The sequence below is a fragment of the Natator depressus genome, chromosome 1 (genome assembly GCF_965152275.1).
Source record: "Natator depressus isolate rNatDep1 chromosome 1, rNatDep2.hap1, whole genome shotgun sequence".
NCBI lineage: Eukaryota > Metazoa > Chordata > Testudines > Cheloniidae > Natator > Natator depressus.
Genome location: NC_134234.1, coordinates 312,532,365 through 312,548,214, shown reverse-complemented (window position 1 = coordinate 312,548,214; position 15,850 = coordinate 312,532,365). Strand labels below are relative to the sequence as shown.

At 39.1% G+C, this 15,850-nt stretch overlaps 1 protein-coding gene across 6 annotated transcripts in view; it reads right to left on the bottom strand.

Moving 5' to 3' along the window:
- BRD1 (bromodomain containing 1) overlaps positions 1–15,850 on the bottom strand; it is a 109,936-nt gene that overhangs the window by 33,392 nt on the left and 60,694 nt on the right. For 4 of the 6 annotated variants that reach the window (XM_074942393.1, XM_074942394.1, XM_074942396.1 and 1 more), the window contains one exon: positions 13,997–14,485. The exons of 1 other annotated variant lie outside the window; for it this stretch is intronic. In XM_074942393.1, the coding sequence (XP_074798494.1) occupies positions 13,997–14,485 (489 nt within the window). The remainder of the gene's footprint in view (positions 1–13,996; positions 14,486–15,850) is intronic. One more of the 6 variants, XM_074942395.1, reaches the window with a different exon arrangement.

The window sequence follows — 15,850 nt, the reverse complement described above, 5'->3', positions numbered from 1 at the left end:
CGGACATCTGAAGCAAGCCATGTACAGTATAAAAGCTGCATTTTATCAAATATTATGGAAATTTATCCTCTCAGCATATACAGTTAAAGCACATGGGTTGACTTACCGAGTTTCAGTTAAATATTTCTAACACTTTGATTAAAAAAACCCAAAACACATTTTTGTTGGTGTATGCAATTGATAGTCCTTTTTGGTTATTCTAACTTCCCTTCTCAAAGCCAATTTCAAATATTCTTCACTTCTTCAAAAATACTTCTCTTACAAATAATTAGAGTTTTAAAGTTTTTTTTCTGTTTTGGAATAATACTATATTCTTTTCTTTATTTCAATGTATTACTAATAAAAAGCAGCAGCACTTATCAGGGGCTCGATACCACTGATGTAACTAAAAGCACATTGACATAAAAGATACACAGAAGTTTCCCTATTAATAAAAATAAAAGAGCCTATTAGAGAAAATAAAATCTAAACTATACTCTGCCTACTCCCATAAACACCATATTGACCTCACTGATCCATCTCCCCGAAAGCCTACGTAAAGAGAAAGGCCTTACAGTGTACCCTGAAGATCAACTGATACGAGTTATTTTGGATCATACCGGGAAGTCAGTTCCAAAGTTGTGGCCCCCGCACAGACAGCATACTATGAGCACAGCCACATTCATACCACCAAGCATTAAAGATGACTGCAGCTGTGGTAGCACGGAAACCAAGTTATTTTACTGCTCATTTATCAGAAAACTAGCTCATCTGCAGTGTGTAATAGTGAGGTAGACAGATGAAAGGTGACTGGAGAGGATTTATTAAAAAGAAAACCCTCAGCCATATTCTTTTTGTTTATATTATTGTAAATGAAGGGTGACGCTTTAAAAATAAAAATTAAAAAGTTTTTCTGCTTGTTTTTATATATTAGAAATAAGACTGGAAACTTTGGTCTTCCCTAATTATGCTGGAGAACTCCTTAGGGGTCTCAAGAGATGTTCATTGTAAGCTATCGCACCTGAAAGAATAGGGGTTTTGCATCCTTAATATTCATTCTCTGAAATGTTCATCGGGTATTAAAAACATAAGTGGGTTTTTTGTTTGTTTGTTTGTTTGAACAAACAGACTAAAAAGTCCTTCCTTTTTGCTCTGCTTTCAGTTCCGCGTGATTTCATTTATCTTTCATCATCATCAAGTCCTTCAGGTTAGATGCATGAATTTGTAACAACCACCCCCTGCCCCGCCAAATCCTTCTCCCACTTTCAAGTAAAAAAAAAAATCAAGGCCTTTTGACATTAAGGCAATAAATATTTCTTTTAAAAAAGAGAAGCTCATTTATTTACTTATTACAGTTCATCGCTCAGTAATATGCTCAATGCCATGAAGGAAAAAGAAAGTTTGTTTCAGGCCTGGGATTGGCCCTCAGCTGTGTGCTTGCATTTGATTGTAATAATTTTAGAAAGTTCACATTATTCCTTAGTGACACCATAAAAGACACCTACAGTAAGTGTTGCATAAAGTCTTTGTATCATATCCCCATGTATTCTGCGGTCCACATATATTACAGGGGAATCATTTTACAAATATTTTAGATATTTTGTGAAATGTATTTGGATTATATCTTGTATCCCTCTTCCTTCAAGCCAATGCCTAGTTACTACACAAATGATGGGAGGGAAAAATATAAATAATGAATTTAAAAACATCTCCAAAAATGACCTAACTTTTCTACACATAAAAATGTCATTGCTTAAAAGGTATCTTGAGTCGTTAGAAGCAAAATGATGCACCTCCCAATCAAACACAGAGAATTCTCCCTTCACACAGCTATAAAACTAAATTTCTAGCCCTGCAGGGTAAAAAAAAAATAGGGAAATATAACCTGTTACTGCTTTAGGATTGAATAACCCCCCTCCTCCATCTCAGATTGTGATTTTACTTTGTGATGGGTAAAGGGAGAAAATACAAGGACATTGGTTGAATCTGGTTTGTTTGTTTTTTTTAAATAAAGCAGTAGCTGATCCAAAGTTTGGAATATTAGAATTAAGTTTGGGGGGAGAAGGATTCACATGCAGAGCAAATACCAGGTAATTAGAGGTGTGTGATACATGGCCCCACAATTTACCTCATAGATATCTCCACCTGTGATTGTATAATTAAGCTGTAAACCTTTCACTGGTCCAGAGACAATATAATCTTTCAATGACAGAAATTCATATTTCAAGATGGGGAATGGAGGTGAAAAACATTTGAGCAGTCTGTTCATAAAAAATGGCAGTTCAGAAGCTATTCAGAAGTTTGGTATGTTAGTAGCAGTCCTGGTGGAGATGAATTAAGGGGCAGAATACAAGTGAGAGGACCACTGATACCAGATAAATACAAATATATCATTCCCACGTGTGTGTGTGAGGTGTACACAAAGATTTCCTGAATATAATTTATATATTTGACACACCCCACATGTGGAAGAATTTATTTCCACCACTCCATATTACTCACTCACAAACACACACATATACAGGCCCTGATCCTGCAAATATGTGAATGAGTAACTTTATGCATATGGGTAGCGCCACTCAATTTGTAGGATTGGATCCTATGTTAAAAACACACACATGCCCCCTCTTAAAAAAAAATCAAACCTTTATGCAAATAAATATATTCTATAATTATTCTTTAGTTTACACAAGCCAAACAACTGTGATTTTGGTTATCACTGGTACTTTATACATTTGACTTAGGCACTGAAGAGTATGAAATTGCAGATAAGTATACCAATTTGTGAATTTAAAGTGAAATATTTATATAATAGGTCTTGAAAATGCAGTTATTTGGGATCAAGATGCGACAGCATACCCCCATTTCATGAGTGTTATATTCACCTCCACAATTCATTGGCTTCTATACCTTTACATGAACAGGGCAATTCTCAATTCACTCTTTATATTCCATGTGCACCACAAAATAATAAATAGCAATTCAGTAGCACTGCTGAATTCATCTAGATGCCCATAGTATTTTACTACTCACCATAAAACTAAACCTAGAGGATCACCACAACCTGTAGCATCAAGAAACATGAAACATTTCTTACCATTACAAAATTATTTAAGTTACAATGATTTAAGAAAATATAACTCAACTCTAGTAAATTTTCAGAGGGTCAATAATTAACAAGTCTTGAAAAATAATCTACCTTAGAAAATATTTTCAAAAAAGGTAAAGAAGTTTAAGAACTATAACGAGAACAATTTTTGAAATGTTAAGCTGTATACTTATTTATGTTTAAGTATTTCATGCACATATTTCACAAGCTTTCAAACAAAACAGAAAACTATCTACACGTTTGCGTACTGGTACATAGAATTCTCCTCATTTATGCTGCTTTAATCTTTTTACTTTACTAATTTAAATTAAAAAAATGTAATTTTTAATTACAAGATAAAAATACTACCTATTACTAAGAATCTTGAAAAAGGAAATAAATATCACAGGAGCATAACTTCTCATAAATGCCACTGAACACACTGTATGACATAAAAGGTTTATTTTAACTTTTTTTCTCCCACATACACTAAGTACTATAAATTTTCACTGTTTTAACTAAATCCATTTTGATAAACAAATTTTGATAAATTATTGGGCATACTAGAATTCTTCATCTAAACTTCAAAAAGGCATTAGAGGACAATGCAAACATGAAATTATTGAACATATGTCTGTGTTATGTTGTTTTTATTTTCTTGCAAATTGGTCTCTTTTGCACAGGGGAACCAAGCAACTTTTAAATTCAAAATGCACGCACATGCACACCACCCCACTGCCAAAAAAGAAAAAAAAAACTAATAGAAATGTTTTGGTTTTAGCCATAACTAACCACCAGAGCTGGCTGGAAAATTTCAGAAGGAATGCTTTTCTGTTGGAAAATACAAATTCATCAAAATAAACATTTCTATTAGAAACCCGCCTGACTTCCTGCCAGTTTGCTTGCCTTGTTCCTTGGCAGACCAGTCTCCCAAGCTCTTTGGAGTACCAGGATCTCTAGCTCCCTGTCATCTCAGGAGGTGGACTGGCCCAGAGCAGGGGCTCTCAGGATTTCCAAGTTGCTTGGCTCCTAGGCTCCCCACCTCAGGGTCTGCTCAGGGAGCCTTGGAAACTTTTAGAAAAAGTCAAAACTAAATGTCATTTTGACTATTTTTAAAATGAAAATTTGAAATTCCCATTCTGCTGGAAATTTAGTTTTTTGTTCAATTTTGAAATAATTTTTTTTTAATTTCAGAATTTCCTGTGGAACAGGAATTTTTGTTTTCAACCAACTTCCCTAAGGATTTAAATGGCTGAATTTCATAGCAGACTTTCTAAAAGAAGCTCTTTTATTTCACAACAATGGCCATCTTTAGAGAAAAGAAAAGAAATTAAATTTCAGAGTATTTATTTTTAATACAAGGTAAAAGGATCCAAGAAGTGCGTCAGCAGTTTTAACAGTCAGTATTTTTACTGTTATCTGGTAAACTTTTCTTTTCCAAATTTGGACACAGGGACACATTATTACACATTAAGCTATCTTGGAATGTTAAATCAATTGATTCCTCCAATTAGCTGTGCATAACTTAGGGCTTCAAAATTTACCAAAAGGGAAACAACATATGACCTTAGATATGCATGTGCAACTTCATTTCTTACCTGAGGCACAGGGAGCTTTATGTTGCATATATAAGATCAGCATTTGAACCAAAGTGTTTTGTGCTTGGAAATGAACAAATTTTTTTGCATTTTAAACCAGCCCCAAGTCAAACACACACACCAACAAGACAAGACAACCTCCCTCTGCTTTAGGGGGAAAAAAAACCACCACACTTAAAAAAAAAAATTTAAAAATCCACAGATGAAGCTGAATAAAAATGAAGATGTCGCTACACTGGACAGGCTGCGGGTCAAATTTCATCAATATCAACACAGAGCATTAGCTTTAAAATTTGTTTTTTATATGCATGTCTTTTTACCATGTTATGTGTTATAAATTTCATGGCCCAAGACTGAAGTGTTTGTTTACACCAATAAGTAGGGCCCTACCAAATTGATGATCCATTTCGGTCAATTTCAAGGTCACAGAACCTTAAAAATCGTTAAATTCATGATTTCAGCTATTTAAATCTGAAATTTCACAGTGTTGTAATTGCAGGGGTTCTGACCCAAAAAGGAGTTGTGGGGGGGGTCAGAAGATTGTGGGGTGAGGGATTGCAGTACTGCAACCTGTCACTTCTGTGCTGCTGCTGGTGGTGGTTCTGCCTTCTGAGCTGGGCAGCTGTAGACCGGTGAATGGCAAAGGAAAAATAAGATGGGGTTTATTCCCCCCCCCCCTTTTTTTTTTTTAAAAAACATGTAAAAGAGCTGGAAAACTTCTGACAAAAATAGTTTTTTTTTGTTTCATTTTTACATTAGTAACTGAGGCCCTATCTACAAAGAAAAACTCTGGGCTTATCTACACTTAAAAGGCCAGAGCGGCGCAGCTGCACCGATGCACCACTATAGCGCTTCAGTGAAGATGCTACCTATGGCAACAGGAGGGCTTCTCCCATTAGCGTACGTAATCCACCTCCCTGAGAATCAGTAGCTATGTCAACAAGAGTCTGCACCAGGAGTTAGGTTAGCATAACTGCACTGCTCAGCAACGCAGTTATAGCAAACACAAATTGCTAATGTAGACCAAGCCTAAAATGACTGGAAAACTAAGGGAATTATGACATCACAAGAGACTGAAAACAGCCACTAAGAGGGTTAAAGGATTTTTAGACAGTGATAAAAACCCTGTTTTTACCAATACTTCTTCCTAATGAACACCTGGGACAAATGACATCTTGGTTAAATATTCCACATCCTTGTCCCTCCAATTAAGTAAGGTGTGACAGTTCACACCACACACCTCATATACACCTACTTCCCAAGCAGTTCTCCAGCAAAACCAGGGGAAGACAAAATTTGACTTAGAAATATCGGCTAAGGTAAAAAAACAAACACACCACCTCTCTTGTAACTGTTGTTCTTCAAGATGTGTTGCTCGAGTCCATTCCATTCTAGGTGTGTGCGCGCCCACATATGCGGTCATTGGAGATTTTTACCTGAGCGGTATCCATAGGGCCGCCCGTTGTGCCCCCCTGAGTGTCACGCCCATGCGCTGGCATGTCAGGCGCCACAGGCCCTACGCTCTCTCAATTCCTTCTTGCCGACAACTCCGACAGAAAGGCAGGAGGGCGGGCAATGGAATGGACATGAGCAACACATCTCAAAGAACAACAGTTACAAAAGGTAGGTAACCGTTTTTTCTTCGAGTACTTGCTCATGTCAATTCCATTCTAGGTGACTCACAAGCAGTATCAATGGAGGTGGGCTCAGAGTTCAAAGCCTTGCATCTTTCAGCACAGCTCGGCCAAAGCCAGCATTGTCTTGAGTTTGCTGGGTCAGCGTGTAATGTGATGCCAAAATGTGGACGGACAACCAGAGAGTGGCTCAACAGATCTCTTGGATCACCATCAGGGACACCTTTCCAGCTCTTAGCAGTAGCGGATGCGGGCTGTAATCCAGGGTGAGATTCTCTGAGCAGACACCGGACGACCTTTCATCCTGTCTGTCACAGCAATGAACAACTGCGTTGACTTACGGAACTGCTTCATTCTATCTATGTAAAATGCCAACGCCCTCCTGACGTCCAGGGTGTGAAGCCTGCGTTCCTCATGAGATGCATAGGGCTTCAGACAGAAGACCAGTAACTATATGTCCTGACCAGTATGAAACTGAGAAATGACCTTGGGCAGAAACACCGAACGCGGGCACAGCTGGACCGTGTTCTTCTAGAAGATCATATAAGACAGCTCCGAGATGAGCGCCCTGATCTCAGACATCCGTTATGGCAACCAGGAACAAAACCTTCAAGGAGAGAAGCAGGAGGAAGCAGGAAGCCACACGCTCAAAGGGAGGTCCGACAAGCCTTCACAGCACAAAATTCAGGTCCCGAGGCGGGGGGAGAGGGGAGGATCCCGGATGTGTGGATAGAGGCATTCCAGACCCTTCAAAAAACATGCTGTCATAGGCTGGGCGAAGAGAGACTTGCCCTGGAATGGAGGACACAACGCCAAAATGGTGGACAGGTGGACCTTGATCAAAGAGATAGACAACCCCTAGCGTTTGAGATGCAGCAGATAATCCAATATGTCCTGCAGCGAAGCCTACTCGGCCCTAAGATGCGTCGCTCCGAGGCCCAGCACTCGAACCTTTTCCATTTAGCCAGGTAGGTTGCCCTGGTGGAGGATTTCTGCTACCCAGCAAGACCTGTTGGACACAGGTCGAGCATGCCACTCGTCCGTGCTTAGCCATGCAGTAGCCAAGCTGTCAAGTGCAGCACTGCCAGGTTTGGATGCAGAGGAGTGCCATGGTTCTGGGACAGCAGATACAGCCAAAGAGACAGCGGAAGAGGCATGGCTGCCAAAAGGCTCAGCAACATGCCGAACCAGTGCTGACGGGCAATGCGGGAGCTACCAGGATAACCGTCACTCTGTCCTGCTTCACCTTCACAAGGAATACATCAGTGCTCCCAACCATGGAATAAAAAAGGCGTCCAAAAGGGAACCTCCGTCCAGACCCCAAATCGAACTTAACACGTGACACTTTCTGTTCTGCCTGGATACAAACAGGTCCTGGGGGAGTCCACCACCTCTAGAAGATTATGTTGACCATCTCTGGATGGAGTGACCATTTGTGGCAAGATAAGAAGGTCCTGCTGAGGTGATCCGCCAAGACGTTCCTGGTGCCTGGCAGGTGGCTGGCGACCAGATGAATGGCATGCTGCACACAAAAGTCCCAAAAGCTGAGCACCTCTTGACAAAGGGCCGAGGACCTGGCAATGCCCTGTCTGTTGATGTAATACATCGTGGCACCATTGTCCGTCAGCACCTGTACCACCTTGCCTTTCAGGTGGGGCAAGAAAGCCTGACAGGCGACGTGAACCACCCTGAGCTCCCTGATGTTCATATGGAGGGCGAGATTGTCCCACAGCCAGTGGCTGTGGGTGCTTAGCTCATCCAGGTGGGCCTCCCAGCCCAGATCCAAATCGTCGGGAGACCAGGTTCAAGCAATGGAGACAGAGCTGTGAAGGGAACTCCCTGCAGTACCGACTTGGGATCCAATCACCATTGCAAGGACAACAGGACATGGTTCAGCACCCTGACCTCCCGGTCCAACCTGGGTCTGCTGGGGATATAGACCGAGGCCAGCCATGCTTGCAGAGGTCATAAATGGAACCAGCATGGGCGACCACTTGGCCCATCAGACATAGGCTGGTGTGGGCCGCAATGAACAGGTGGTTCTTTAAATGGGAGATCAAATACGACATGGTCTGAAAACACACTTCCGGAAGGAAGGCCCTGGCTCGCATGGAGTCGAGGATCTTCCTTATGAATTCTATGTGCTGGACTGGCATTAATGCGGACTTTTTAATGTTTATTAGCAAGCCCAAATCGTGACAAGTCGAACTCACCAGATTGAGGCTCCTCTGCACCTGCTCCTGAGACCTGCCCTTGATAAGCCAGTCATCAAGATACAGGAAAATCTGGACCCCTCAATGTCTCATTTAAGCCGCCACTGGAGCCAGGCCTTTTGAGAACACCATTGGGGACGAAGATAAGTCAAAGGGCAGCATCATGAACTGAAAATCGTGCCTGCTCACTATGAAGCCGAAAAAAACGTCTGTGACCCAGGAATACGGAAATAAGCATCCGGTAAATTGAGAGCGGTGTACTAATCTCCTGGAGGAGATGATGGAATCCAGGGAAATGTCAACTTCTTGAGAGACTTGTGAGGCAACACAGGTCCAGGATGGGTCTGAGGACTCCTTTTGCTTTCAGGATTAAGAAGTACTAGGAGAAGAACACTTTCTCTTTCGTGTCCTCCTCTACTGCCCCCAGCCACATAAGGAGTTGCTCGTGAGAAGGATCCCTGAAGAGGGACAGGGAAAAGGGGCTGCGGGAGGGAGTGGAGGCCGAAAATTGCAGAGTTTAGCCCTGAGATACTATGTGCAGTATCCAGAGGTCCGAGGTGACCCGCGACCAGGCCGAACGGTAGGGGTGAAGGTGGTTGAGGAAAAGGAACAGTAGATCTGGGGAATTGGCTGGGGCGTCGCTCTTGAGCGCCATCAAAATGAGCACTTCTGCCCTCCGGACAATTCGCTAGGCCAGGCTGCGCAAGTGAGCGGGAGGCAGAATGGAGGCGATGACTAAACCCAGTGTCTCTGTCCCTTCTTCTAGCAGACCCTGGATGAGACTGCCACAACCATGGCAGTGGAGGAAGCCAGAACCGTGCCGAATGGAGCTCGGTGCCGGGGGTGCACGTCGCACCGATGCCAAGACAGCTCAGAGGCCGGATGGAGGGCGGACTCCATCAGAAAAGCCTGAAGTCGAATGTCCCGCTCTTTCTGCATGCTGGGCCAAAAGTTTCTGCAGATATGGCACTTCTCTTATGTGCGCCTCCCCCAAGCACTTGAGACAGTGCCGTGGGAGTCACTAATAGGCATAGGCCTGTTCAAGCTCTGTGTAGGGCTTGAACCCCAGAGACCAGAGCATGCCCACCAGGGGCAAAGTCCCCTCTGGGACTCTAACTACTAACAACTAGACACTTAACAGGTACTTAACACTAACTACTGAAGAATTAATTATATACAAGGCCTTAAGGAATGAAGTCCAAAGGAGAAAAAAAACTGATAGCCCTTGCTAAGCAAGGAAAAGCGCACCAACTAACCACCATGGGCAGTAAGAAGTAACTGAGAGGGGATAGGGCCAATGGTGCCTGGGCGCAACACTCAAGGGGACGCCACAGCTGGCCCTATGGTTACTGCTAAGGCGAAAATCTCCGACGACCGCGCACGTGGGTGCGCACACACCTAGAATGGAAACGACATGAGCAAGCCCTCCAAGAACAAGCAAGTGTTTTTTTTATATACCTTTCAACTTCTCTCAATATGTCACAACGCATCAAAAAGGGAACAAGCCAATTTTAAAAAATTCCTGTACAAGTTAAAACTAACTTATGATTTTCTAGCTTTTTAAAAAGCTTTCCCTCTCACTCTCCTCCATAAAGGAGTCCTACACAATTCTTGTAATTTTTTTCTACCATCTTCTAATGTTCGTTTGATAATACCAGCCTTCTTGGCAAGGCTTCAACAACCAAGTCAATGCTACCTACTTTCAACCTTAATGCCATCTTAGAAGTTTTATGTATGGAGAGTTAAGCTATTTTTTGAAGGACAGGAGGGATTAAGATCTCTCTGGGAGGTAAGAGATCAGAAGCAGAAGTAAAGAATGGTATCACTAAAACTGACTGGTTTTAGACCTCTCAAAAAATATTTTGATGTTTCGTATATTACCATCTATTCCCCAAAACATTACTTATTTTACATTAATTTATTTCTATTTTATTAGAAAATCATAAAACACAGAAACTGTCATACCAAACAGACCAGCAGTCCTGTCTCTTAACACTGACTAGTAAAGACAATGACCTCGCTTTAGAGAGCTTATTCTAATGACCATAAATACATGAATTAAAAATACAGGAAGAACCCATCATCTGGCAAGAGGAAAAGAGGAAGGGAAGAGTACCTAAATATGGCTATGATTTTTCTATTGCTCAAGAAACTACATGAAAAAGTAAGATTTCAAGAAGGAGTCTGCACAGTGTAAGGGGCATAGGGCAAAATACAAGGCATAGTGGAATAGTGTGGGAAAAAGTGCCAACATCTTATGTGGACAGATAAGAAGTGACTTTGAAGAACAAGAGCTGGCAGCGCACAGACTTAAGTAAGAGTAATGGGGAGACGAGATGTTGACAGCAAAAAACCTGGGACCACCATTCGATCACTTCACTTTCCTTCCAGAGACTACCGCAGCCTTGAACATTTGATATATGTACAGAAAATATACAGCTTTTGTTAAATTGCTCATTATATTCCTATAATACAAAAAGATTACATTTAATACTCCTACTAATGAAACTGAAAAATTATTATACTGGTTTATCTTCCAATTACTACGAATGTTGATCTGTACTAGGACAAACACGAGGAATGTAATCATAGAAGAACGCCTTTAAGCAGAACTTGTCTATGACTTCATGATTTTCAAAAGGTACATCTGAATAAAAAACCAAAGTCTTTTGAACATGAACATTTTGACTATCAACATGAAATAATAATTTAGTAAAATATCAATCTGAAAACAGAAATGTCATACTCCTGCATTTTCTGTATTTTTAATTTCATTTCATTTTGATTGAACACTAACATGCTACTCTGTAGCAGTTTAAGACACTGAACCTGCAAAGGAAATCAATTTCAACTAGATTTGGATTTCACAAAGATACAAGGAAGGGTCTGTGCACTGGACCTCTCTAAAGGATCATGGTCCACGGCAGCAGCCAATTCCAACAAACTGATCACTTATCCAAGTTAATGTGAAAGAGATAAACAGGTATGAAAACTTTAATGAAGAACTTTGTCAAAAAGATGGCAATTCAGGAAAGAAAAACTTTGTTTAGAGAACAGCAGTGGAAATTGTAAAATAGGCACAAAATGGAAAACAAGGAGCTATTTCAGTAGGAGTTCTGAATCAATAAGGGCTGCAGGATCAGGACTTTAGGAGAGAGCTAAATCCACAGCAGTTGTGTGTGTTTAACAGCTGCATGACTGAGCCCCTGAACAACGTTCAAGATTAAGTGAAAAACTTGCTAATTAACTCAAGTCTAGATTTATATGGACCTAAACCTATATATTCATCTAAATGAACTAAATAAAAAATAAAAATGCATCTTAAATATTTGTACTTTGAGATTAAGCAACAAAAATATTTATAGATTTAAAATGCACAGTTCTATTAAATGGAATTTTATTTTAAAGAAGGCATTTCTCTTCATCTTCAGGGTTTTATTTTAACTACTCAATCAGTTGTTAATGTGGTTAGAGTAATATAGCTAACATTTCTGAACTGTGAGACTGACTGCAAGTAAAAGATGTTATCCCCAGTCAATTTACTTAATTCCATAAAGATACTCAAAATAAAGTGAGAGACTGTCTCACTCAAATAGATTTTTAAAAAAAACCCTGTAAAACAGTTCTGAAACTCAAAATATCTGGGGTGAAATTCTGGCCTCACTGAAGTCACAAAGAGTTCTGCCATTGCCTCGAATGGAGCAAAGATGTTAATCCTTGCATCTAAGCAGGAAGTCACAACTGAATTTTACAATAATTAGGATTTCAGACAAGCTTTGTTTTTCAACTGCTACATAAAATATAACTGGTAAAATTATCACGTAAATGTAAGAACTAAACACTGCAGTTTGTATTTCTTGATTTTTTAAATAATCTATACAATAAACTTTTGTAAATGTAATTTAAATGTTTGGATTAATTTTGTAAGTGGGTCTATAGATAATCTGTACATTCTGTTTCTAGGATATAGAATATATAGCAATGCTATATTGTGTACATATTATACATTATGCACTTCTATTAACAATTGGTGAGAGTAAACATGTAGCGAAAGAAGCCCCATAGACTTTCAGTGCAGATTAATCCATTGTCCGAATTCAAAACATCAATCTAGTATCACAGTATTTATGTAAAATACATTAATCTTTCTTATTACAAAACAACAAATCAGATGTCAGTGTTGTTTCCAAGTATGTCTGAAAACGCATTTTTACAGGAAAAAAATCATTTAAAAATTGAACCAAGTGTTACTTGTAATTTCCTCCCCATATATTTTCTGGCTACGGTGGTGTGACAGTTCCGTTTGTTTCTCCTTGATGAAAACCTGCCCCATTGGTTCACTCCACTTCCCTGCAAGCCAATCGCCCTCCCCCCTTCGACTCAACAGTAAATAGAAACTTTTTAAAATTATACTTTCACAGCATGAGTTTTTTATGCAGATCCAATTTTGTTTCAGTGGAGTCAGAACTAACATCATGCATACGTTTCAAACATAAAAATCTATATATCAACACGACAAATGGCAGAGGATATAAAAAACAAGAATTTTAAAGACTAACATAAGGAAAGTACATATTACTAGTTTCTTACTTTATCCTTCCCCCACCTCCCCATACATTTGTTCTATTCAAAGTATCTACTACAAATATAACTGAGAAAAACACTTTCTAGAAGAATAATTAACTTACACAACTTCATTTCACAGGACAGAATAAGTTCCTCATAAAATTTCTGAAAAAACTAGTCCAGGTGACATCTAGCCATGGTAATCTTACAGTTGGATCCTTTAGCTCAAATATTTGACACCTACAATTTTCTTATGCATGGCTTTAATTTTTAAAAATCTTCGCTTAAAAATAGGAATTTTCTAAAGAAAAGCCAACAATGCCTTATGATTTTAACACTCCAGATACAACATTCTGTATAGCTATCACTCACACATTCTAAACTTATAGTCATATCACTTTTGCTTCATAGAAAGGAAAGGCGTTAGATGGAAAATTAATACAAAGTAAAAAGGCATGGGATAAATACAAAATAAAAAGTCAGAGAGAGTATAATGATGGCTGCTGATGGGGCGGGATTCATGTTTATGTCCTATAAAGAAATGTAATGTAGATTCACCAGTGGTCTTTTCAGAGGAAGTGAGTTGTTTGTCTCCCCTAGTGGATGCAAGGGAAAGATAACAGGAAGCAAGCATAACAAAAAAAAAATTTTTTTTTGAGAGAAAGAGAGAGGTCTGTACTACAGCAATAAAAATTTGAGAAGCAATCTCAATAATAAAGGACTGTCAGCAACAAACCAATAACTTTCCTAAATCATAACTGCACTTGGTTCAACTGTGAGGAAAAAATGCTGAAGTGTTGAAATAATTTAAACAATGAAGGATTATTTAAAGTAAATGTATATTAAAATGTCTGTTGTATCATCTGTATTATCTTCCAATATTTCTGCCCACCAATATGTAAGTTTTGTAATATTTACCTGTATCCAAGCGCTTTACAGGGGACTCATCATCAACCTCAGAATCTCCACATGCACTTCTTGATCTTTTCCTTGGCTGCAGAAGAGTCTCCAACCTTGGAAGGACTACAGACAAAAAGGTTTTGGTCCCTAGCTGTGGAGAAGTTGGCTGGGTTTCAGTGTTCTTTGCAGACTTTGGGGGGCTTATACTTTTTGATTTGCAGAAGAGAATGGATGTACGTCTGTTTACATCAGTTGATGACTCAGCTACAGCAGAAACAGTCGACTCATTGAGATTACTGTCAAGTAAGTGTTCTGGAGTGTGTCCATTTATTTCTTTCTGAATGGAAGTGCTATATAATTCATTATCAAATTTTACTCTTTTGTAAAGCTTACTCTGCTCTGGATTGAGTTCTACTGGTTTGAGGGTTGGTGGTTCTGAATTAGTCTCCAAGTTTGAAGGAAGAGGTAATGCATCTGATGGTTCAAGTTTAGGGGGAGATTTATCTCCTGAAAAAATTATAAATAGAGTGTGATTTTTGAAAACTGGTAGTTATAAAATCTATTATAACACTCACTATAAATGTTCAGCTCATCAAATAATTGTTGTTTGGAAACAAACCATAACATTTTAAATACATAAACGTTTGGCTAGCAACCACCTATCCTAGTTAGTAGTGCCTAGTTTTATACTGGGATTCTAACAAAATAAGTGTTTACATTTAGTGTTAAAACTTTAAACCTGGGCCGGTATTTTTACCTTACATGCAATGGTATTTAAAATCTTAGGTACAAGAACTTTTTACAGAAAAGCAGAGTAGCAGATGATTTGTATCTGGTAATGCAAGTACTTCACCATTAACATTAAAGTCTGAAAATACATTTTCCTAATTTAAATATTCATCTTACCTGTTTAAGTTAATTTAAATAAGAAAAGCATTTTTAAAGCAGATAAAGCCATTTTTAAAAACTGCATTTATAGCTTAACCTATCAAAATTAACCGTAATAGCGGGCTATAAACTATTACCGAATTCACAAATTGGAAAGTTCTGCAAAGCTGCTTTACAGTTATGGGTACCAGTTTTAAATTTTAAAAATGTACAGTTACTGACAAATGCTTGGCAAAGACATCTTTGCAGCCATTACAGGAGAAATCAGAAAAACCACCCCTCTACCAATTTTTCTTTCCCCCTATCCAACCCAAATGTCAATTCTGACTTCTGTTTTGTTTTTCTTTTCTTTCAATTTCATGGTGTAGAATGGCAAGACACACATTGTGGATGTTTAGATAAAACTAGCACTAGAAAATGCTCTTTAACACAAATGACAGAAGAAAAAATTCTGCTCCACAGAATTCAATAAAACAAGCAAAAATTACCCAACCCACAGTTTGCAACAGATAAGTGTACAAATTATTCATCTTTCCTATACCCCTTTAAAAAAAAAAAAGCCCATGTTGAGACGTCTACCTGCTTTCTCTACAGATATATTGCTACACTAACAAAATGAAAAGGCTATATCTTTACAAGTGAGCATTTATGCAATCAAATGTAACTTGTTGCACCACAAAAATAATCGTTGGTGTGGAACACAAAAAGGATCAAACATATTTAACTAATCTCATGCAGATTTAAGTTTACATACGTATACTGCACATAAACCAGCCAGAAAGTCTGGAATTCTATTGACTTAAATGATAATTCATTAGTTTGTCATTGTTTATCTACATAGAATCATAGAATATCAGGGTTGGAAGGGACCTCAGGAGGTCATCTAGTCCAACCCCCTGCTCAAAGCAGGACCAATCCCCAATCAAATCATCCCAGCCAGGGCTTTGTCAAGCCTGACCTTAAAAACTTCCAAGGAAGGAGATT